This window comes from Meleagris gallopavo, chromosome 5, assembly GCF_000146605.3.
Source record: "Meleagris gallopavo isolate NT-WF06-2002-E0010 breed Aviagen turkey brand Nicholas breeding stock chromosome 5, Turkey_5.1, whole genome shotgun sequence".
Taxonomy (NCBI): Eukaryota; Metazoa; Chordata; class Aves; order Galliformes; family Phasianidae; genus Meleagris; species Meleagris gallopavo.
Genome location: NC_015015.2, coordinates 48,778,241 through 48,803,537, shown reverse-complemented (window position 1 = coordinate 48,803,537; position 25,297 = coordinate 48,778,241). Strand labels below are relative to the sequence as shown.

Sequence of the window (25,297 nt, the reverse complement as noted above, 5' to 3'; positions counted from 1 at the left end):
GCGGCGGCGGTGCTTTGAGGCCCCGGAGGCCGCAGCCCCGAGGTTTCCTCGCCTTGCTGCTGGATAATGCTGTTCTCCTGCACGCCCAGCCCGCTAATGAACGTTCCTGCTCCTGCAGATCAGCGGCCTGCCCGCCTCCCAGTGTCTTTGCAGAAATCACAAGTTCCCTCTTACCACGATCTGCAAGCCGTGCCTTCCATTGCTTGGCATCGGTCTTTCTACATCCCATGCCACACCCCACGCTCTCAGCAGGTCACTGAGTGCCTTAGTGAGGTGTCACGGCCTGCTGACCGTACCTGAAGGCAAGCTTTCCATTGCTGTCTTCATTTCTCCCTTCCCATGCGCCTTACTGCTACACCTAAACACCATGGCTTTTTCTTCCTCAGCCTCATCTCAACAAGATATCTGCCTTAGGTGTTATACTATCCCATTGACTGTTGGGGTGCTGTCTTTTCTGCCACTTTGCAATGGATTCTTTAGTTCCAAGCTGAAGGTGATTTTCTGTGCTCTCTTGATGCAGAGACATGGGCCCAGACTTTGCATTCTATTACTCACACGTAACTTTTATTGTTCTTTCTTTCTGGCTCCTGTAGCTTTTTGTACACCAGAATGCCTTTCTAGTGAAGGATTACTTCTCTGCCATTCTCACAGCCACAACTCTGATGTTAGACTAGTTCAAGTTGCCATAACTTATTCCTATAAATAACTTGTGTATTCTAGTCCTTATTTTGTTGACTTGTATGGAATTTTATTTCATTTTCCTAATCTTTGTCTGCCTTCTCTAACCATTTGAAGCCTTAGCCTCTACACATGCTGAAATAGCCAGGAAAGAAAAGAAAGGTTGGTTAGTGTCTGCATTTCTACAGATGTCATTAAAAAAAAAAAAAAAAGCAACTGGGGATTAGGTCTTCTGCATTCCTTGATGTTACATGAGCAAGAATAGCACTGTTTACTTAATTTAATCCTCAAAGTAGTCAGTCTTAAAATGCTCAGGAAATTTTAAAATCTTGTCTCTCTTCACCACAAATTCAGCTAAACTCACTGGTAGTTTTGTAGCTGTGTTAAACTTCATAGTTTAACACTGAAATACTTCAACCTGGTTATTCTAGTTCAGTGTTTGCTTGAAGTTACTATCATTTACTGCTTAATGGTGTCTGTCCTTAGAGGCAGTGAAACCACTACTGTTAAGTTCTTTGTGATACCATGCAAAGAATCATTAGGAATATCAATAATCACATACAAGAAAAAGTTGACTCACCCAGCTGGTGATGAAGATCTCTGACTATAGACCACCTCTTAACAGACAGCCCTCACCCAGGAGATGTTCTTCCTTTCAAGGAAAGCCCTTAAATGAGCCCAGGGAGGTGTGGACCCTGGGTCCACCTCTTCCAGTCACGTGTAAAGCACAGATGAATCTCTTGCACCTGTGCTTCCTGGGCCAGCCACCCCCTTCACCAGGTGCCTAATCATCATTTCAGGCTGTGACATAACAGTTCCCCTATAGACCAGTTGCCATCTAGTCACTTTTGAGATCGGTTATGTGGAAGTGAATGTTTAAGGGTCTTCATAAATCTTGGCCTGTGGACTTCAAAATTGGTATTAAATTGTTGGTATGCTGCAGTCTAATTTGTTTCCTTCTCAATCTATAAAATCTCACTATTATTCATATAATGTCTGAGTTCCTCTCAGTTTCTCATTAAACGATAACTTGTTGTGTCATCACCGTCCCATTTCCTCCCTAGGAGAAAGGCTCTCCCATCTTCAGTGACTTGCTTTGTTGAGAGTTTATATGCTAATTTTATGCATCAACAAAAAACCAACATTTTGACTAGTGCAATTTTCATTTCTGATTCTGCTCTTCAGTCAATTGATTTCAGCTATTGTGGTCTCTGCTGTCATTCTTGTCACTGGTGGAGAGGATGGCTCTCCAGTGTTTTCCTCAGGTCTTTGTTACTTGCACTTGAGGTATTTTTGCATGCCTTGCAGCATTTTCTTGTAAAAATAAGTAGACCTGTGGTGGCTTCAACCTAATGGGCAGTTAACTGCTTCAATTGCTTTCTCACTCCTGTCCTCAAAGGGAGAGAGAGAGAAAAGGTGATGGAAAAGTGTTCAAGGGTCAAGATAAGGACTGAGTATTAATCACAAATTGCTATGGTGGGCAAAACACTCTCAACATAGGGAAATGAATGCAGTTTGTTGCCCGTTGCAAACAGACCAGAGCGGTGAGAACCAGAAGCCAAGTAAAACTATCTTCCACCCATCTACCCTCTTCTCCCTCCTTCCCTGGAGCAGCACAGGGGAATGCAGGCAGTCCGTAACGCTCCATCTCTGCTCCACCATAGGCCTCCCCTGGGCTGCCGGGCGCTGCTGCACCACGCCTGGAGCACCTCCTGCCCTCTCCTGCACTGACCTTGGTGGCAGCAGGGCTGCTTCTCTCCCTCCTCTCTCCCAGCTGCAGTTCCGCAGCAGTTTTTCCTTCTCTTAAATCTGCTCTCCCAGAGGTGCACCCAGCGTCGCTCATGGCTCACTTGGTCAACAAATAACTTTTATGGCTACTTGGGTATTTTTTCGCCATGGAAATTGGCTCTGCTGTTGTATGAGCATGTAGCACAGCCATTGTGTTTGTCTTAGTGGAGATCAGTTGCTAGCAAAAACTCTATTGATAAGCCTTCTTTAGAAATGTTGGATTCAACTACTTTGAATTTATGACGCCTGTTTTATATTTAGCTATTTAGATGGGAAATTAAAACTTAAGGAGGGTGCGTGCAAAGTATGCTTCTTGCTTGTGTTCCTCAGAGCTCACAAAAGATTAGGAGTCACCTGCTTGAAGCACTGCCTGCCCAGTTTCTGCTAACAGCCACACATACTAAACCCCATGGTCTCACCCATACCTTGGAATCTCTGCTATTGTCTCCTTTACCATAATGGTTTTCAAATTCTATTTCTGCTTCTAATAATCATTCCATATGTAGTTGTGTAGAGAGCATTAGACTGTGTGATTGGTTTTAAATTGCTCTGTTTTCTCTCTTTTTCTAATTAGAAGGCCTGATTTGTGAGTTTAAGGGAAAAAGGGGAGGAAACAATGTAGGAAATGAAAGGACTGTTTGAATTTATGGAGAGGGCTGGGTTTTAAAGAAATTATGGGTAAAAATATATATGTATATTTTCTATATTGGAACACCATGAAGCATGATCAGAAAACCTCAGCAGCAGATGACAAAAACAAGAAAAGCAAATGACAGTTCTCCCAGAAGCTTTGTTGGAGAAAGGGGGGGTTGCATGGGGACAGTTTCTGCTAATTAAAATGTAAGCACTTGCATCACAAGGTAAAAAAGACTTTTAACAAGTGTGAAGCTTGGGGAGGAGAAAAGAGGTGAAGGCAACACAAACTGATTGCTAGTTGGAAAACATCATTAGAATGTCTCTGCCTAAGTGACTTTTCTCTCTGCAAAATTCCTTGGCAGACTTTCTCTGCTGTGAGGCTGTATTTATACTTGTAAATTAAACATATCTGGAAATCTTCTTGGCCACAAAGAGCAACTGGCATGAAATGACCCACATCTACGCTACTAAATTCCCTTCTCTCCAATCCAAGCAGTAGGACAGAATCTGATCGAGGAGTGACCTTAGAAGGAGTCCTCCCATCAGGTTAGGAAGGCTTCTGGGAGAGCAGTGTTGCAGAGCACATCCACGGCTCAGAGTGCTGTCATGGCAGCTTATGCAGACAGCTGCACTTCCTTGGAGTTCTCCTGCTGTTATTTCGACTCCCCAGAGGAGCTGAGTAGGGTAAAGGAGGTATCCTGCTCTGCCTCCCTGGGTTTGGATCTTTCTCAAATAACAAGACTAGCTCAAAAGCAAGAGCAGCGTAGAGCTTAGCAGAGTTGGGTTTTGTGCAGGTTAAATAAATGGAAGAATTATCAAGGATAGAATCGGTGGGTGCTATAAATAAAGGGAAACAGGAGGACAAGGTGGGTGAAGAGAACCAGTCAGTAGGATTGAGAACAGTTGATTAGAATGCTGGAGGAGAATAAAGGAGGAAAGAAATGTCAGTTCTGAAGGAGATCAGAAGAAGACTGAGAATATTTAAGAAAAGCCTTATTCTTGGCCTACTTGGGTACTCTTGACTGAAGACGAAAAGGGAATAAAGCTTTAAAATCAGTAATTACTTTTCTTTAAAAAAGAAAAAAGTGAAACAATGCCAAGGTACCCTTTCAAGAAAATGATACATTTCTGAAAGACACAAAGCATAAATGCATTCCTCAGTTGCTAATGCACTGCAACAGAAAGAAAGGATAAGAAGTGCCATGTGGAAAGCATCGTGTCTCTGAGCAAGGAGGCAATGGTTACTCCTGAAGCTTGGGTTAGTGTATTTCAGGAACATAAGTTCATGTAATATGAGCAGCCAAATGTTGTTTTCTGTTATTCCTTATATTTCCTCTCAAACAATGGATGTGTTAACAGAAAAAAAAAAAAAAAAAAGACTTTTATTAAAAAAATATTCCAGTAGTCAGAATTTAGCAAATTACTATGGATCACTATGCAGTCGTTATAACAATTTCTACTGTAAACTGAAACAATGTGTTTTTGTTTTTAGAATATAAACCAGTTTGTAAGATAGGAGGGGGAACGTTTTCTGATGTTCTGAAGATGCTGAGTCTTAGAGATGGAAAGTACTATGCATGTAAATGCATGAAACAACATTTTAAAAGGTATGCGTAATTAATTCTACTCCTGCAGGGTATCTTATTGAAATTTAGTGGGGAAATGAAAAAAAAGGATTAAGTGAAGGTTTTTGAATACTTGTGTAGTAAAAAGGTTTGCATGCAGTGTAGGAAGAGATCTCTGCTGCTTATTATGAAAGGCCTTCCTATTTGGCAGTGGGGTTATTTCCTTGAGTACTTGAACTGTTGCCCTCTACTATAGCAAATGCTGCCTGACCACTGCTGGATGGAGGGTTAAACAAGAAAAGTAGGGGCCATGTGGAAGCAGAGACATTCACTTGACATTCTTCTCCAAATATATATGCACCCAACTCTGCTTTTGTGGGTCACTGACCTTATTCTCAGTTAAATCTCTTAACTTCCTACTGATCACAGTGGGAGTGACACATTTGTAGAGAAGACGTAAATTAGGACATTTTGCTCTTAAGTGAAACTTCACTGGTGTCAGCAGTTTACTGTCTCAGAGCTTTAGAGAAGGAAAAGTGGAAGTGTGAAAAAATTACTGTGAGCTCAAACAAACACAAAAGAACCCAAATATCTTCAATTAATGATGTGACTTCTGATTCTCTGCCGCGTTAGACAACTGTTGGGTCATTTATGCATTACCTAGTACTGACCAGACTTGTCCAGTTTATGATCAAAGGACTACTGAAACTACCTGCTCTGCTACATCAAGATCAGGAGGTATGCAGTTCGGTGGTAGGGAACAACAAGCCAACTTGTGTCTCATGTAGTACGGTTTTAATGTTTTTTAGGCCTTTAACCCTCTGGTGAATTGAGTGACAAATTCTCTTGGTAAACTCTTTAAGAAACAGACAAGTGTTTTAAACAGAACAAGCCCACTCAAAGCATTTCTCCTGGTTTCAGATTGGAAAATTATGACTTGATGTTTAGCTTTAAAGTCATGAAAAAGCTTATGTCTCCTGTTCTGATCCATTTAACAATATACAAAGCTCTTTGTTTCCTCCTCCCTCCTCAGAGGTTCTATATCATGTGGTTTTCTTGTTTATTATAGTCTAGGAGGGCAACAAAATAATTAAGCAACAGCTGAATAGCATATATTTTTCATGTAATTGCTTAACATTCAAACTGAATTTTAAATGTTAAATTTGGCACGGCTAGACTGTCACTTCCAGCAGCATGCTGAGCAATAATTGGTACGTATGCTACACCAGCTTAGAATGAACTGCATCATAGTATGTGTCACAAAATTCCTCCCAGCTATGTCCATGGCACAGTAACTGGTGTCTAGAGCACAGTACATGACTGATCATGTTAAGGTAAGTCCAGCTGCTCTGGACTGCAAGAAGGAATAGAGCCCATAATCTGCTGATTATTGATTTGCTCCATAAAGAAACAAAGCAGGCAAACAATTTATCTCATCCTGCACTTGAAAGTTCTGTTTCAGAACTAGTGTGAAGTGAGTTCTGACAGTCGTGGCAGGGGAGGACAATTATAATCTGGTCTCTGATTGCAAGTCAGCTTTCTTTTTCTTTTTAATTCAACTTTAGTATTGAACAAGTGAATAATCTGAGTGAAATACAAGCCCTCAGGAGGTTGAGTCCACATCCTAATATCCTTAAGTTACATGAAGTTGTTTGTAAGTATGGTTCATTCATTTCTTCCTTATTTTGTTCAAGCAGTATGGGTAACTTCTGGACCTAGAGGCAATCTGTAGGAGCTCAGCCAGCCTTTCCTTCCAGCAGAAAGAAAAAGCAGCAGATCTCTCAAATTCTGAAGTCATTGTGGTTTTTTGTTAAATGAGAGCTCGCTGTCTTTTGCAGCAATCTGAAAAACACTTCGACATCCACATTAAGATGACAGGCTAGATGTATTTCTAGCATACCTAAACTTCATGTTGTAACATATAATACTTGCTGATGATTTGAACCCACGTCCCAAACCCACTGAGTTACTTTAACTACACAACACTTAGTCTGCTGGAGACTCTTGGTTTGGCATGCTCAGAGCTTATTTGCTGAAATATGCTCTGATACTTCAGGGATCTTGGTTTGGCCTGGCAGTTTGAAGTCGGGATCCAGACAAGCTACTTGGCAGCATCATTTTGTAGGTAGATTTACAGATAGTCCTTTGAAAATAATACATAAGAAGCTGGTAGTCATGTCAGCAGCTCTCTGGAATTCTTAGCTTCAGCTGTTGTGACGTTAATACAGTGTCATCCAGATGGCCAACCAACTCACCTAGCTCTTTCTCAGTCTGTCTGTGAACTGGATTGCAGATTGTACCTTCACTCATTAGTTGTCAGGGTTAACAGTGTTGCAGAGAGGTGTGCTTTAATGCAATTATCTTCTTAGAAAAACTGAAGACCAAGAGATATCTGCCTCTGCAGGGCAGTGAAATGGAAAATAAAGTATTAGATATGGTATCATGTACCTAAACTGCTGTGAGCAGAGATTCCAGTCAGATGCTTATTTCCACTCAATACGCTACTGATGAGCAAGCTAGAAAGTATTTTCATGTATGGCATAATGTTTTTTCTACCTTGTTGTAAGGTTGTATCACTTCAATTTACTGGAAATTTCTTGATACTGAACAATGTTGTATAGCTCAAAAAAAAGCATTCCAACACCTTCGCAGAGTAAGTCAATTAAATTTTGCAAAAGGCACTCTGGATAGTGCAAACTGTAAGTATGAGATGTCAGAGCCTAAGCTGGAAAACATAAAAGCATCAATTGAAAATGTCCATTTTAGTACTGGTTAAATTACTTTTTCTCTACACTGTATACAAATCAACATGAACATTTTATTTCTAGTTTAAAGTCTCCTAATTTGTTTCTTCAGTGATAAAAAAGCTGGCTGCCTTTCACTGATATGTGAACTTATGGATATGAATATTTATGAGCTGATAAAAGGTATGTGGCATATGCTTAAACAGACAAACTCTCCTTGTGTAGACTACAAAGTGGAATTAATTATATTCTCTTCACTCTTCCATGTTATGAATTTTGTAGTGAAATTTTGTGCTGTACTGATTTCCTCTCTTTCATCTACCCAGTTGTTTAAAGCACGGATGCATGCAGAAGGTTTCTAAAGAGTCAGGTCAGTGCCCCTCTATTTCTGCAGTTAAACTTCACATGACAACTTGGAAACAACCTTGACTACAAAAAAAATGGCTTTATATAACAAAAAATGCAACTTGAACAGGCTCGTTAGGTCAGGACTGCAATAAAACAACTTGAAAATTATTCTGTTTTTTTTTAAAGACCATTCAGTAACGTTTTTCCACTTCTCAGTGAACATTTTTCACTGAAAACACCCATTTTGAAGAATTCTGAATGTGGCTGTCAAAGCAGGTGGGATGCCACAGGGCTCAAGGAAGCATTCCTACAGAAGGAACAAAGCTGATTTAAGAAAGGATCTGTAGACACCAAAGGAGTTGGTTACAATAACTGAGAGGCACTTATTTACAATTTCAGTAGTAAAAGAGGATTTTTTGGTGGAGTTATTTAAAATCTTATTGTCATTTAAGTAACTCAACACGCTACTGATATTCAGAGTAGTAAAATAAAGACTTGCTCTCACATTGTGTCTGTGACACTGAGCATTCAGATCGGTAAAGATCTGAGATTAAAATAGAGTTGTTTGACTCCACTGATCAAAGAAACAAACATGAATAATTGCTGATTTTATTAAGGCTTTATTTTTTTCCATGATGAATTTTTGAAGTTAAGTCAGATGAGCAGCTGAGTGCGGGAAGGAGCCCTCACTGATATGAAGTTAGTTCAGCACATTAACAACAAACCTGCATTTTCTCCCTCTAGGAAATATACTACAATTGTGGAAAAAGAGAATGCATAGATTTGCTCTTTAAATGCCTTTATTTTTTTTCACCCCAGAGCACTTGCTTTCTCTATGTGTGTGTATTTTTTAAATGTGAAAAAGCCTGCTATATTAAGCATTGAACACAGATGGAAATTAATCTAGAAGTTTCAGTGTGTTCTGGTGTTAGTGTTTGGTTAATTAGTTGGTTTTTATTTTTAATTTTAAAACAGCAAGATTGTTTTCCAGGTAGGTTTTGTTTGTTTGCTTCAGAAAATAACTTTGGTGGTTTCACAGTAGGTATCACTATTTTCTTATGGGGCAGAAGTTGATCCTTCCATTTTGTTCCCTCCGTTACACTGACAGATTCCTGTTAGTTCAGTGAAGGCTACTTGTGTTTACATGAAGCCATCGTTCTCTTACTCGCAGTGTGTGGGGGTATCAGTGACAAGCAGCCTTGCCTTTGCTTCAGTCAGAATACTGTGGTCATTTAAAATGAGGAAGTAAATGAGGCTCAGAGAGGTGGGGAAGATGCTCCAAAGAAAAATGACTGCAGCCTCCTAATGCTGCCTTCTTACGGTTCGCTTCGTAATGGCTTCCCAGTAAGCTTTGTGCAGTGATAAATCTGAAAGAGCATCTGCTCCAGATCTTAGTAGTGGCCTGTGAAGAGGAAAAGACAACTGAGCATGACTTCTTTTCAGGAAGGTTTGGTTTCTTAAATACTACCAGTAATCACAGTTGGTTTGAATGGCCAAATCTTTTAACAGCTTTTCTACTGAAAACAGCAAAAATCCTGATGTTGAAACACCATCTCCCTCTATTGGGGTAAGAATATGACACTTCCTGATGGAAGTGTGCTCAGTTTCCAGTGCCCCGTGAGCTGATCCTGCTCGGTGGATTACAGAGGCAGACTGGAGGTCCCCACCTCCTGCCCCACCTGTTACCCACGCTGATGGCAGAGGGCACAGCCCTACCTGCTTTGGTTTGCAAAAATGTGATCACTTCTGCCACTGCTGACAACATTGCACCATTATATAAAGGCTTTATAGCGAGACTAAAAGGCCTTTGGAGCCTATAAAAGAAGAAGGCCCAGTAGTTACTGTAGGGCTCTGTAAAGTAGGTGCATTTTATAACTGTCATTATAGGTGCAACAGCAAGCAGCTACCTGGGTTAACCTGTAATTTGCAAGTCAATAGTGAATCACAGACGTTTAAACATCACACTAATTTGAGGTGATGGATAGGAATCATGAACCTGAAAGCCTGTGACCTTTTTTAGGAAGGAAATCAGACATTTAGAAGTGAAATACTGGAGTTCTGTCAGAACTTGGAGATGCAGATAATGGAAGAAAAACAGGCAGTAAAAGTTAAGGCCGTTTACAGACTATTGAATTGACAGTTGTGTTAGCCCAACTACTCTGGTTCTCACTGAAATTTAAATTATGCCTGAATTTGAGTGGAAAATGGATTACAAAGCTAGCCTTAAATGACAGAAATAGCGTAACTGGAAATGTAATGTCAGTGCATTATTGGAAGCTGAAGAGTATTTCCTGGTATTCTCTTGTTTGCTAAAAATGACCTGGACAACTTGAAATTTAATTCTAGGACGGAGAAAACCATTACCTGAAAAAAAAATAAAGAACTACATGTACCAGTTATGCAAATCTCTTGATCACATACATAGGTAAGAGACCAGGCACAGCAACAACTTTGCAGTAAATGCATCATTCACTGATTTTGGGGTCATTGCTAAGTAGATCCATACAAATACCTGAGGCAGCAGACTGCTGCAGGGTGAAAAAAGGACATTGCCCAGGTGCAAGCTGGTGGCCAGTGCTTTGCCAGCATCTGAGGGGAGCTGCAGGAAGCCCTTCTGGGAGCGTGGGGGCCCTTCCCATCCTTTTGTAACTACATGAGAGCAAAAGTAGAAAGCTTGACCTCCCCTTCCTCCACTTACCCTTTCCCCATTCCCATACCTGCAGCTCTTGTCCCACTGTAGTGGTAAAATTAATGTTTTACTCTGCTGTTGGTAGGGCTGATGGAAGTGTTAGTTACTTTATGGTTGATTTGCTTGGTTGGTTTTTGTTTGTTTTACAAATTAGTGGAAGCACTGATAATATTTATCTTTGCACTGAACTCTTCTCTCTGATGTGTTTATATTGGTACAGAAATGGAATATTTCACAGAGATGTGAAAACAGAAAACATATTAATAAAGGTAATGCATTTTGTGTGGAGAATATTTAACTGAAAATGAAAAGTATTGGTATATTTTTGTTTATGCTGAGAAAGTAATACTTCTTTAGGAATACAAGCACAGTTTTTATTTTATGTATATATATTTCATTGTTATATAAGTAATTTTATGCTTCTATAAGTAACTATATATGATATTATAATATTTATATTATATATAAAATATATAAACATTATATAATTTATATTAATTACATAAGAAGTTGCCTCTGATGCTTCAGTCCTAATCTAGAGGAATGAAGGAACAAGCAGATTTGTTACTGGCACAAACCTGAGGTAGGTCAGATATGTTAGAGCCTCCCTGTGTCCATGCCCAGGTGTCAAAGCCCTGAGGCCAGGCTGGATGGGCCTTTGAGCAGCCTGCTCTAATGGGAGGTATCCCTGCCTGTAGCAGGGAGGTTGGAACTGGATCATCTTAAAAATCCCTTCCAGCCCAAACCATTCTGTGATTCTATGATGATTCTCTGCCAATCTGCAAAATGATCCTTAATCATGTATCAGTGTATATTTTCCTCTGTGTTTCTTTAGAGACGTGTGTATAATCAATAGATATACAGATGGTATATAGTCAATGGATATACAGATTGCGTGTGTGGTGGGTGTGTGGGTGTGTCCCCAGGAGCTTGGCTAATATAATTTATATTGGAGTAATGAGAGAAAGTCACTCATCCCGTCCTCGGCTCGCAAGATGAACTCCAATGGAGCAGACCTCTGGAGAGATCCTTCCCCACTGGCAGTCAGCTCTTAAATGGGTCTAGGAGAGATGGAGCCAGGCTCCACCCCTTCCTGCAGCACAGGTGAATTGCCTTCACCTGTGCTCCCATGGCTGACTCATTGCTCGCCTCAGGTGATCAATCAGAGGTTCAGGCCGTGATTCAGCAGCCCCATACAGACGTGCAATGGGGTTCAGTTCTGCATCTTTCTAGGTTAAATCTCTAAGTGTAGTGGAAGTTACTCCTACAGAAGAGAGCAGAAGATAGTAGCTTTCAGATGATTTCTTCATTGAAATCTATTCTCTCACCAGTTCCAGAATGCTATTTTGCTAATGTCTGAAAAACAAGGATTTTAAAGTCCAGTTGATGAAATTTCATTTTCTGGAGATATTTTTTTCTTTTTTTATAACATGGAAGCATACGGGAGAAAACTGTTGCAAAATGAAGCTGAAACCATCCATTATATCACTGCTAAAAGCAAGAAGTCAAAGAAAATAACTTACTCCAGATGTCCTAGTTAGTGGGCTTCCTTTCAGTAATTGTCCATATGCTTTTCAATTAACTCTTAGCTCTGTCTTTTAATGATGCAGAAAAGCATTTCTTCATATTGTGGGACACAGATCCCTTCAACTCTTGGAGCTATGTGCTATTTAAATGCAGTTTTACTGCCACAACACTCCCCTTGGGCTTTCTGATATTTTATTCTTTAAGTAATCTGTGATTTCTTTTATGGTGACTACTTCAAATGTGTCAGGAAAATCCCTGCCTGAATATTTCCGTGTTTCTAAATTCAAGATACTTTATTTTTGCAGCAGAATACCCTGAAGTTAGCAGATTTTGGATCTTGTAGGACGATATATTCTAAGCAGCCATACACAGAATATATCTCCACACGCTGGTACCGAGCACCTGAATGCTTGCTTACAAATGGCTACTATAGCTACAAAATGGATATATGGAGTGCTGGCTGTGTTTTCTATGAAATCACAAGGTACTGTGTTCAGTGGAGGGTCTTGCTTATTGTTATCAGGAAAATCAAAGGTAAATAACTGAAATAAGGAGCACATGGTAAAGATAATCTGGTCTTTGTTCCCACCATTTTGTGGAACTTCACTGCACGATCAGTCTGCAGGGCTGATGAGGCAGTAATCATCCCTTGTCTGGCACTCTGCTCACCTTATTGTGCCAGTAGTAAAGCAGCAAGCTCTTTGGGAAAATGTCATACCCATTACAAAATATTTACAAGGAGAATAACATTGTTGAACAGTCCCCTGCTCCCAAGCCTCTGTCTTCATATTTGAATTTTACAGGACTGTACTTTATCTGCCGTGTCTCTGAAGTACAGCTCAAGTCCTGGCATGGGTATCACTAGTTATCCTCAGCCTTTGCTAATACACTTGATGGCAAATTTTCCCCTTTTTTCATGACTTCTGTGAAAACAGAAGATCAGTGAAGGCTCTCCCTTGCACTTACTAGTTGGTGTATGAAATAGTTGTTCAAGACCCTTGAGCCACGCCAGAACCTTGTGTCCTGGGATATTTTCAAGTTGGGTTCCAGTGAAGGAAGTGTTCAGAAAAAAATAGATTAAAGCCCTATAGGATTATCAAAGATGATAAAACCATAACTCAGTGAAATTGTCCTCGGTCTTCAGAAAACAAAAAACTAAAAACCAGCATGACTGTTTCTCCAGTATCTCTGTGCCATAGCAACAGCAGCAGTTCTTCTCTATTCTCCTCCCACACTGCTGCAACCAGGAGTGGTAACATTTGCTTTTTTCTTTCCTCCTCCTCCACATGGCAGGCGCAGCTGCTGCCATCACATTAAATGACAACTCTTATGCTTTGGCTGCTAACTTGTAGAAACAGTTCTCATTCGGTCAGAAAACTGTTAACTGAAAAATTCCAAATGTGGTAGTTCTCTTGCAAAGTAAATTGGGAACAAATGTTTTAAAAATGCCGTGTTTTACCATTCCAGTTTGAATTGGTGTGCTTTGAAGTTTTGCAAGAAAATTGCACACTGCAAATGAGATATTTCCTCCTAGTTTTAGCTTAATGTAACAAATTTGTCTTTGCAACCACTGCACATTTTCAGAGACCTAATAGGTGTGTTCAGAAAGAAATGAGGAATGTTCCTTGGAAATAAGTGAATTTTCAAAAGTACAGCTTTGCCAAGCTGAAGGAAGTTATGAACAGGTTTGTTTCTTCTTAAGAGGATCCTGCAGTTTTTGCTGTTGAACATTTGCCAAAGTCTACACTTGAGACCACATTTTTGGAAGAATCTTTTAATCTTACTCAGTCACATTTGTCTTTCAAGTCTTCTCCCTTTCTCTACTCCTCATAAACTTGGGTTCCTGGATTGCTCAGGATTCCTTTCTTTTGTGGACTGTGCAGTTGTTCCTTCAGTTGTAGCATTACACTTTGAGATGGTGCATTTTTGACATTTTTGTCATTCACACAAAAGCCACTCCCACTTCTGCTTGAATTGTGAGATACAGCTGTGCAACGAGAATCAAATCTCTTTTTCTCCTTCCTCTCAAAGCCTTACAAAGACATTCAGAGAGGTGAGCAGACAGCTGTTGGATTGAATTCACCAACAGTTAATAGAAGTTTTTCCCTTCTACAAAGGGGGCTGAATGTTTTGTTTTCAAGAACCAAGTGGTGCTAAGGAGGAAGCATTTCTTAAAATTATATGCCAAATGAAATGTTCTGCCTGCATGGAAGAAGGGAACAAATGCAAGAATTGAATGTTAGTGGACCTAACTTGTTGAGTCAGATTGCTCTATTGATAACAATGTTTTCAAGGACTATTTGCAAGTTTTATATTAACTGAGGATAAGGCTCAGGAATGTAGTTCAAATTACCATCTTTCCAGTGCTGCTGCTTGAAAAGAACCTGTGTGTAGGAATGGAATGCTTCTTATAAATATGTATTTCTTTGTGCATACACAGTGAAAGGGAATGCTTGGTTTTGCTGTCATAAAAGGAGGAAAACACTCTGTTTTGTGGGATCTGCAACTATGCTAGAAGAAAACAAAATCCTAAATCCATTACCTTTCACAAGGAGGGATGTTATCCTTACGTATTTTACCCCAAACCTGTGAGGAAAGGACAACTATAGATTTCTATTTAATAACCCAAACTTTCTTTTCAATCAAAAAATGCAGCTGTAGTAATCTGCTGCTCACATATTATCCTGTAATTGTTGGCTGGTATTAAAACTGTTCACAAATAAATAATCCTAAAGTTTATCTTTCTCTTAAATGGAGGAAAAAAACAACAATCAGTGACAATGATGTCACTTAAACTACTTTAACTAACAGTGGTGTAATGCTACTACCACCTCTTGCTTTGCAGTTTTCAGCCTCTCTTTCCTGGATCTAATGATCTGGACCAAATTTCAAAAATCCATGATGTGATAGGCACTCCTGCCAACAGAACTCTCAACAAGTTCAAGCAGTAAGTACGCATTCTCATAATTATTAATCTCAGTGGTTAAATATCCAAAATACAACTGTACAGCTGGGATGTTTCTGGGCAGAGAACCGCCACAAAATTCTACTTGTGTTGTGACAGCTGCTGGCCAAAGAGCGTTGTCTTCTTTCTACCCCTCTTCCCCAGAGACCGTCACACATTTCTGAGCTTGTAGGCACAGCAGAAGAAATCTGAGCTTAGAACAATCTTATTTGGCCTTTTTTCCCCCCATACTATGCTTAAGCCAATGACATAACTTGCTAGGAAAGAAAATGTTTTGTCCAGGTGTTACTTCTTTTTCCCTAACAATTGATTTCCTAACTCCGATTTTTTTTTTTCAAGTGTAAGTTGCAATTTTGCTGTGAATATTTATGAGTAACTGTTCTCAACTTGCTTAACACAGGTCAACAATTTTGAATTTTCATTTCCCTTTTAAAAAAGGAAAAGGGATACCTCCTCCGGTGCACAATTTATCTGCTAAAGGATTAACTCTTCTGTATGCTATGATAAAATACGACCCTGATGAGAGAATTGCTGCCCATCAAGCATTGCAGCATCCTTATTTTCAGGAGCTCTGGCAAGTGACTTCAAATCATTTCAATCTTGAACATTAAGATCAAGAAGTGGAAGAACACTGTGTGCTTATTATTTCAAGTGGATTGAAGTGAAGTTTGCTTACAGTGCTGATACTTAGCTTTTGCAATACAATGAAATATCAGTCAAGATAATTCTTTGCACTAAGTCCAAACTTCACTTACAGCAAAACTGACATTTTTCCTCTTTTTTCCTTCTCTTTACCCCAAACTTTTTAGGGCAGATGATACACAAGCGTTGGCCACGCACAAAAAAGTAAGATTACTAGAAAATACAGTAGGGCAAGTACCTCTGCATTTGTGGCAAATTTCAAAGGGAAGTCAAGGAGAGGTAATATTTACATGGAAGCATTGACAGTCCATTTCGAGAAAGCAATTTGTGGTTCTGCTTGTTAGCTAGATGTTTAAGCTGATTAGTTGGTTTTACTCAGTCTGCTCCATACCAATCTTCATTGGGTCTGGAGCAGAACCCCATCCCCCCAAACCCTGCAACAGATGAGTTAGAATTTAAAAGCTGTGAAACAACATAATGCCTTTGACAGAGAGTTTTCATAGGTGCTGCTATTTAGGAGGTCAGTGCCTCATTTTTCAAATTATGGACTTCTTTGTTTTTTCCAATTTACCCCTGAGTTTAAAACAAAAAAGTTTTTCAGATACATTTTCTGTCTCTGCTCAAACTTTATTTTTGCCTTTCAAGGCCTTCAGTCTGCATATGTTTTTTTGGTTGTCTTCTTTTTTAATATTGTTATTCTGTGTTCAGCTGATATCCAGACAAATCCTGAACTTATACTCAGAAAATCAGCAAATTAAAATTGGATTCAAAATTCTGTCTACTAAAACTTTGTGGTCAAATAACATGAAAAATACCCAACAAATGCACTCTTAGAATTCACTGTGTTTGAAAAGTGAGACAGAAATTGGTACTGCATGCAAGAACTCTCAAGTGCAGCTTTAAAAAAAAAAAACACAACAAACAGCAATCACCATAAAAATGTATGTGCATCTAACATTGAAAGCATTAGTTCTTCTTCCACAGCATCAGACACGTTTTTCCACCACTTTAGTTCCTGGGTTAATCAATGTGAGCTTTGTGAGAATTTCCATAAGGAGAAAATTGCACAAAACATCTCATGGGGTAGTAATTAAAAAACAAAAATGAACAAACAACAACAAACAAACAAACACACTGAAATAGTATTTGATTTGTTTTGTTTCTCTAAGATGTTCTCAGAGAAATTACACATTATTCCTCTATCCTAAAAGCATTCTCTTAGTAAAGTCCAGGATAAAGCAAAATGTCAGCACGGACTTCCTTGTGGAGAACTACCAATGTTAAGACCTTCTGGAGCAGCTAACTTGCCTTCCCCTCCTACACCTACTTCACATTCAGTTTTTCCTGCAGCTAAGAAAAGTGGTGCAACCTCTGTGCTGCAGTCTGTTAGATTTATTGGATCAAATATGAAGGTACAGATTCTCACTTGCTCATTAAAGTATAACAAGATATGTTTTATGGAGCATATTTTAAACTTCTGTTGTTTCTTCAACAGTCTGAGAAACAGAAGACTCTTAAGTCTTCCCTAAAACATTACCACTTACCTGCTATAGAACGAAGAGGAGAAGGTTACTGGCCATTTTAAGGTATTGAGAATGTGAAGAAAAACAAGAGTGTGCAGTGATCACTGTTAGAGATCCAACAAGAACAACAGTGCTTTATTTTGTGTTTTTCTGACAATTGTCAGAAACCCCCCAGAGCTATACAGGGCTGCTTACCTAATGCTTTGGTGTTCTGCTACCGAAGGTGATTGATGTTTAATTAAACACTCTACATTGGACTTTCTAAATATATATATTTTTTCCTTTTAGAACCCGATGGAAGAAGGGATGGGTTAAAAATAACATGAGAGGATTTGTTGAGGTTCAGTATTAGGAATGGAACGTTACCTACAGAATAAAAGTTTTCATATTAGATAATAAATGACTGCTAACTTCTGGAAAGTATTTTAATGACTACAACCTCAAGCTTTGCTGAGAACTTGCAGATTATACAAACATATATTTGATTTTGATACAGTTAGCATAAGTGGTCAATATTTTTATATACCTACCAGTTTAAAGGGTAAGCAACTTTTTAACTGATTCAAAAGCAAACCAGCTAAGACTCTGCTCACATACTTGTCTTAGCGGAAGAATTGCAGTCCAACAGTAAATCAGAGAAAAGGGAGACTTACACAGCAGAATGCAACAGCATCGGTAGGTGCTGTTTCTCTTTTTAGTTTGAAAGTCATGCTGAATGAAGGTCATCTTCCTCCTACTTCTAAGTAGAAAATAATTCCTAACCATGATTATATCAGAAGTGAGTGCGACCACATGAAGACGCGGTGACCAGCTGAGTTATACTGTCCTGCTACTGATAGTCATCTTTTTTTGTTAGAACTTCATACTGCTCAAACCAAACAGGTGGAGAGCTTGAACGGTAATAAGGCAATCCAGTATTTGTTTGAATTTCTAGCATTAGTTTATATAAAAAAAATAATAATAATAAATTAAAAGGTGTGATGCTAAGCTTCGGAAACGGAATGAAGGACTGCAGCTCTACAGGCAACAAAGTACAAACAGTAACCTCCAACTTTTTACATTTTTTGCTGTGAGCTTATCCGGTGGTTTGTGCTTTTTTTCCTCAAGAGCAGATGGTGAAAAAAGGTTATCAGACTTTGTCTGTCACCAGCAATTTTCTCTCACTCAGTATTTGGTCTCACATCAGTATTTGAGGCTGTTGGTCTGTTAGAATGAAAAAAAAAAGCAATTCAGCAGATTGTTTTTGCTATGAAAATTGGGTATTTCATATCAAGCACCACTGTGGAATGTTTTCTTCATTTATTTTAAGCTTTCAGGTGGATCTTGCACATTTGGGCATATACAGTACTTTATGGACATTTATTTAGTAACAAGCTCCTTACTATTTTTCTGGAAACCAAATATAGTCCTCTGACTGTTGGACTGGTGGGCAAACTTGAGTTTTCCCACTTGCTTTCTAGTTAAAACACATTCAACTTTTAAAATATAAATTGGCAAGCATTGTTCCTACCCTCATCCTTCAGCTAAAGTTCAGCATTGAGACCATCTCTTTCATTATGTAATTTGCTTTAATCTATAATTATTTTTCCCCACCATGTTAAGAGCTATACCTTTTGTAGAACTCTACATTATTTCCAGGTAAGTTGTTTTCTTTTTCTTCCTAAAATCAGTTTTTCCATAGCGAAGGAAGGATGGGGGGGTGGAAGGCTTCCAGGTGATTGCCAAGTGGTAGAGATACTGCAAAAAACCAAAAGCACACACAGACTCCTTTGCTATTCAACCTTGATTTGTAGCAGGATGTGCTCTGCAAACAGGTATGTAAGTAGCTGCTGTTATTACCCTGATGTTGGATGCTATGGTCCTTATGGTACTGTTGTTTTTTTTTTCCCTACAGCTGGTAAATTACAGAAAGTCCTTTAGAGGCCTTTATTACATCTTTTCATCAGCTGTTTCACTTTGACTCAAACAGTATGAAGCTCTCATACAAAGAATAACAGGGAGATAACTGCATTAGTTTTCAGTGACAAGGTTTATCTGTATTTTAACAGTTAAACCCAATACGTTAATAAAACAGAACTTCTGAACAATAATGCTGCTCAGTTTCAGTATTTTCCCCATTCCTTGTATTTTAGAAAACCCCAAGTATATGAGAATTATAAAGTACAGTTCTGTCTTTAAGTGATGTAGACAATCCAAATGCCAGTTTCTAAATACATCTGGCACTTCTTTATATGCTTTATATGCATGATAAGAATAAGAGATGTAGTTAGAAGCAGCGATGCAGTTGTTTCTCTCCAGGTTTTCATTCATCTCCTGCCTGAAGGTGCCTAATGGTTACTTGCAATTAAAAGCATTCCAACCCGGCTACGTGGTTGGGAGCAGGACAGGCAGTTGGTTGCTGAATTACGGCTCATGCAGAGCTTGTGCCTACTGTCAGGCACACTGCACTCTCAGACTTGTGGTCTCAGCTCTGCTCTGCTGACACAATGCTCGTCTGCAACACCGGCCAAGAGGCTGTGTGTTTCTGCACAGCACTGAGAGATGGCAGGGACACGGCTCGTTGCTGGGGCTTGGTATGAGACAGCAGCTGTCTGTCTTTTTTTCAATCTTTGCAAGAAATACCAAAAAACAGTTTAAGTGTTCTGTTGCCAACCGACTTAAATTTGTGTTTAGACAAGCAGCATTAAACTACAAATGCGTGGAGATGCATTTCCATAATAGTTATCAATTTAAAACTGTTGAATTGTAAACATGATGCCTATGAGAGGGAACAAGTTGTCTCAAAACCATGTCTTCTTCTGTATGCTGACATCATTTTAAGTTTGCCAGGTCAGAAGGTGGCTGTGTCTACTCCCGCTGGATTATTCACTTCTAAACTCCTAGACAAGTAGGCAGCATGATGTGATTACAAAATCCTCACCCCACAAAGCTGTCTGCGAGATTTCCGCTGCCTGATGTGCTTCGAGATAAACCATGAAGAATGAGAACGGACCAAAGTTACTTCACTTTCCTAGTCAAAATTCAACTATATTAAATATGAAGCAATGTTCCAGGTGAGATTTTTTAAAAGGAATTTGTTCTACAAAGTTTATATTATATTTCTGTACCAAACATTTAATTCAACAAAGGATTGATTACATCAAAATGGATCAAATTTGAACAGAAAGTAAACAAAAATGCATATTCAAGATAGTTTAATATGTATTTTCTGAATTAGAAATATCACTTTCTTAAATGACTGAGTTTCTAGTGTAATGATCCATTAATCCCCTCCCCATCACTGAATTACATTATTTATACATATAATACAGAGCTGATTGCAGTTGGAAACAACAATATTAAAATAAATGTTTAATAGATACAAAGGATCTTCTCTCCACAACATAGTTTTTCTGGTGTTTAGACACCGATTTTAAAGTAATTTTCTATTAGCATTAAACTATTTAAGTGCAAAACAATTCTGTTTTAAAAATCTATGATTGCAGCATCCATCTTCCTGAATAACATTTGAAGCCGGAAAGTAATGACTTTCATGTTCTATGAGTGCATTCCAGGCTGTCCTCTCGCCATCTCTGGTTAAAAAAATCAGTGCAAAATAAACAATGGTGAAGTACTAATTTAACCATTGAACTTACTTCAATTTAAGAAACATACTTTATTTTACACTATATATATTTTTATTTATATATTTATATATATAGATTAAATTACACTGGACTTTAAAAGTATAAAGAAAACCAAAAATGTTACTATTTTTTTTACCGCAGCACCAAAGGAAGCTTTTCTTTTTTTTTAAATGAAAACTTCCTTGGGTGAGCAGCTAGCAGTATTAGCTGTAATAAGAACTCATTACATTATTCCTTTTCAAATTACTATGTGATTCACATAATTCCATGTTTACACTCTGCCACATTATAATTTGTGATGCTCTTTGCCTGAAGAACAGCTCCTGGTTCCATTGCCATTACTTCTTGTCCTGTGTTCAGAGATTTGCTAGCAGTAGTGTGGTGGCTATACTACAGTTCCACTTGGAGAATTGGCCTGGTTTTGGGATGACAATAAACCCTGCAAACAAAGCAGTTTACATTAATCCAGCAAGAGAACCTGAGAGTACTTTTATAAAATTATTAGCCTGAAGCTAAAATCAGTACAATTTAGTTTTACCACCACTTGCTTACTGAAGGTATCAGCACCTGATTCCCCACAAAAGAACCTAAGCCTCTATTGTATCAGTCAGCAGCACACAAAAGAGCTTTCAGTAAGTCAGGACCATGTGCGTTTCAGACGCGTGGTGCAGGATTCCAACACTGGGTTTCAGTCTGCCTTGCGCTGTGCAGCTTTAAAGATAGTACACCAAAGCGATCATTCTATTGGTTGTATCAACAGAAGAACCTATTTCAATAGCAGCAAGGTTGACAACTAACCTGATACAGGAGAACGTTCAGTCTCTTATATGCTATTGAATTTTACAAGCTTTAAATAGAAAACTAGATTCTCTAACCAAATTCTGACTTATGTCATTGTAAGGAGAACGACACACTGAGTCAGAGTTCAGTAAAATTTCCCATTACAACTTAAGCTTGTGTCCAGAACTTATTTAAACTGCACTGCCATTCTAATAAAATGACTTTCTTTCAAGTGTAATTCTGCTCCTGTGTGGCAGCCCTAGCTCAGCAGGGGCTACCGTTCTGAATTAAGGCAGCTATACCGTGGGGTGGGCAAAAGACCCCACTTTTGATGCATGTGTAGTAGTCCCTTTTTATTTATTCACATAAAAGGAACCATACACCAGTTATTTAGGAAAGGCTTAATATCAAATTACAATTTCATTTTCTTGCTTTGTCATTACTTAATGAAAACTGCCAGCAGACTCGCACAATGGCAGCTAAGCTGGAAGCACACCAGTGACCATTGCTGTGCCACTCGCACTACGTGGCCATGATAAATGCACTTTTACCAATTGCTCTCAATAGCTACCAGCTTAGTTTCTTACCTCAAAAAATAAAGTTCCTGTGACTCATCAAACCCGACAGGTTTGGGCAGCAGTTAACACACAGTGCAGAATTAGGTCACATCTTTAGAATCTACAGGAGCTCTTTCTTGCTTGGGCTGCAGAACTGAAAAGTCACTACTGATGGAAAAAATCCCTGACCACAGAGAGAAGGGGAAGGGGCTGGGTTCAACTCAGAGACACTGCATTTTCAGTAAGAAGAAAAAGTTTCATTGTTATTATTTAATGAGATTAATATGATTTAATGGGATTAATGAGAGGGTGCACTTTTAAAGCAAACAAGCTACTGAAGCACTCCTGACAATTTTTACCAAGAAAGGTTTCAAAGCAAGGAAGACGAAACAAACTCTATAGTTCGTTTACCGAAGCCTTCTTCAGAAGTCAATTAAATCCAGCACAACTGGAAGATCTTTCTTGCAAGATTACATCCACTAAGCAAGTTTCACGTACCCTGGAAAAAGATGTCCAAAAGGTATTACTTTAAATCTTTAATAAGAAAGACAAATGGTTCATATGCAAATGTGTGCTTTATAAGCACACAGAAAATAGTAGGGATGGTGTAACACAAAGTCTTTTTCAAGAGGATCAAGCAAAGAGAAATAAGCACTATTCTAATACTGCATTTGTAATGCAACCATAATTGAGAAATGAAGAGTCCTTTATTTTCCCACAATTCCTGTAGAAACTGGTAGCAAGTGCTGAAATGCAGTGTGGTGCCTGATTCCCCAGTGACTACAACCAGCTCTGCAACACACAGAAGTTCCAAGACCAGGCACACGAATTCCCTCAGCCCTAGTTTCATCTTCCACACTGTGCATATTCCCTGCAGCCAAAGCACCACGTAGCTGACATACGAGTATGCGAACAGTGGGAACCCCCACTGCAGCCCTTGTTCTAAATGGTTTTTCTGCATCTGCGAGCAGGCAGGGCAGAGGGACACCAAAATAGAGAGAACATTACAATTGATGTGTGTACACATCCTAAAACTTAGCAAGTATCTTCTCAGAACACGACCAAGTTCCAGCAATGCAATTGCTATCCCAGAATTCACTTCTGTGCCACAGGTCAGCGTTGCGAGTTCCTCTGAACACTTAGCCTTCCAAAATCATCTCAGACCATGGATGTTCATACAAGGAAAAAAAGAACAAAGGTCAGGGCTTCAGGTTTGAAAGTTTTATAGAAGAGGGTAAGAATTCCAGGGAGGTACTGAGTAGCAAGAAAGATTCTATGGAGCTTTCCCACAGCAAAGAAGCTTAAGGAAGACTTGTTTAGAAAAGCGCGCGGCCGCTCCAAAAAGTAAGTTTTGGCACAAACGCTACCATCTCGGACTACGATCTGTAATACAAAGGCTGTATTATTGGACTGGAATATTTCAATTGACATTCTCCAGGAATAAGGTTATAACAACCTCAAAAGTTTCCTGTGTGGAAACAAAGGATGAAGGGATCAGAGCACAGCGCTTTCTGTGGTGAAACCACCCAGCCTGGGCAGGCGGGGGCTGAAGCATGGATCAAAATCTGCAGCACCTCATTAGAGCAACAGAAACACTGCTGCTTAATAGCTGGGACAGAAAAAGTGAATAATGGAGATAACACAGCTTCAGATCTGCTGCGCTGAAGAGCACATACCGCATATCAGCCTAGCTTAAGGACAGACCGTACTCAGCTTGCAACAGGGACAAATCAAGAGATTGTTCAAAAAAGTTTTGAAAATAAATGCAGTCTTTTATTAGCACTGTTACTTTGTCAGCACGCGATGCTAGCAAGGGGTGAGAAAGAGCAGTTATGAAACTCAACTCAGGAATTGGATAGAACCACCTTCATCAGAACCTCAGAGAGAGCCCCAAGGAGGTGCTGCATCACTGCTGTTCCACTGGGCCTCTTTGGCAGAGGGCTGGGTTGTTTTTCTGCCATCAGTTAGCAACGTGGGAGCATCACGCGTGCAGTTTCAGGGCACACCGCCACACCACATTGATCCACACATCTTCTGGCTTCCCAAAACACACAGCACTTTGTGTATTTAGTAAAAACTTTGAAGACATATCAATAGGCTTGTATAGGAATTAAAAAAACGTAACATGCAATCAAAATGACCATTTCCATCCAATTGCACAGTGCTCAGCCCTGTGATCTGCTCAGAAAGCCCTGCACAGACCAGCCTTCACAATTCCTGAGATGGTAGGGAGTTGTTTTTAAGATTTGTTTTTTTCCTCAGACAATTATATGAAACACAACGTTTCCTAATGGAAACAGTGTGAAAGATCAGGATGAGACAGCTGAATGGAAAAATTCATCAGGAAGATAGAGCTAATCAGAATAAAAGCTATCAGTAGCGACAGAGTTGATGTTTTCTTTATGTAAATTAGAACAGCACTAATTGGAGCCAAAGATGTCACTAATGTAGATAACAAAAACAAACTGCACGTTTGGATACACGGTTGAGTCACTGTCAAGCTGCTGCCTATGTGTGAATGCACAGCTCTGTTACCTGGATGGTAACAGCAGCGACTCAGGAATTCGCTGGATGGCAGAGCTCTGCACACTTCTGCTTTGCTTTGAAATTGAAAAGTGGGGTGAAAAAGCAGCGAAGCAAACAGTCCAGTGCAAATACAACCAATATAAAACTTTCTGGACACATACAGGCTAAAAGGCCCCACAGCACACGTCACTAATGCAATCAGGCCAGCAACATACAGCAGAGGAATTAATGAACAGCCATGTAAAAATGCCATTGATCTGTTATGTCATTACTGCTATTGCCAATATATGAAATAATAATCACTGGCAGAGCATTGCGCACACAGTTCTTGTTCAAAACTGCGATATTCAGAGTCACCTGAACCAAAGAGTCATCCAGACTGAGAGCTTCACTTGACAAAAGAGCCCACAGCCTAATCCCGCATTTGAGCAATAATATGCTCAAACAGAATGAGATTTTTCACATCTGTTTAAAATCCTGCAGTCAAATCAGCTGAATTGGATTAAGATTAGTGTGAACAAATGGCCAACAGTTTCTTATCCAGATGAGTCAGCATTTATTAGCTTAAAACATTGAACTGCATTTATTTACTAAATCAGATACTTTTTAGTCAAAATTTATCACTGAAGAACGTTAAGGAAGTTTCAAGGAAGCGCTTGCTAAGCAGTAACAAAACAATTTGTATGGGATTCAGGAGGACAGA

General features: G+C 39.2%; 3 protein-coding genes across 8 annotated transcripts in view; 1 reads left to right on the top strand and 2 right to left on the bottom strand.

Moving 5' to 3' along the window:
* The window catches only part of ZNF839 (zinc finger protein 839), a 13,569-nt gene extending 12,292 nt beyond the window's left edge, over nt 1-1,277 (bottom strand). Inside the window, exon 1 of one of the 2 annotated variants that reach the window (XM_019615885.2) lies at nt 1,259-1,277. The gene's annotated coding sequence lies outside the window, so the exon portion shown is untranslated. The remainder of the gene's footprint in view (nt 1-1,258) is intronic. The other variant, XM_019615884.2, reaches the window with a different exon arrangement.
* The window catches only part of MOK (MOK protein kinase), an 18,368-nt gene extending 899 nt beyond the window's left edge, over nt 1-17,469 (top strand). The window contains 12 exon segments of the mRNA XM_031553787.1: nt 4,575-4,709; nt 6,233-6,317; nt 6,876-6,880; nt 7,524-7,594; nt 10,106-10,184; nt 10,669-10,717; nt 12,281-12,459; nt 14,821-14,922; nt 15,341-15,514; nt 15,750-15,861; nt 16,794-17,028; nt 17,031-17,469. Of these exon segments, the coding sequence (XP_031409647.1) occupies nt 4,575-4,709; nt 6,233-6,317; nt 6,876-6,880; nt 7,524-7,594; nt 10,106-10,184; nt 10,669-10,717; nt 12,281-12,459; nt 14,821-14,922; nt 15,341-15,514; nt 15,750-15,861; nt 16,794-17,028; nt 17,031-17,167 (1,363 nt within the window). The 3' untranslated portion in view covers nt 17,168-17,469.
* A 2,972-nt stretch (nt 17,470-20,441) lies between these two features.
* Nucleotides 20,442-25,297, bottom strand: part of WDR20 (WD repeat domain 20) — a 42,427-nt gene continuing 37,571 nt past the window's right edge. Inside the window, exons 3-4 of one of the 5 annotated variants that reach the window (XR_004159980.1) lie at nt 22,480-22,567; nt 20,442-21,170 (exon numbers count right to left, since the gene is read on the bottom strand). Coding sequence is in view for 2 of the 5 variants with exons in the window: in XM_031553689.1 (XP_031409549.1) it covers nt 21,117-21,170 (54 nt within the window). In the remaining 3 variants the exon portion in view is untranslated. The remainder of the gene's footprint in view (nt 21,171-22,479; nt 22,568-25,297) is intronic. The other 4 variants (XM_031553689.1, XM_031553687.1, XR_004159979.1 and 1 more) reach the window with 4 other exon arrangements.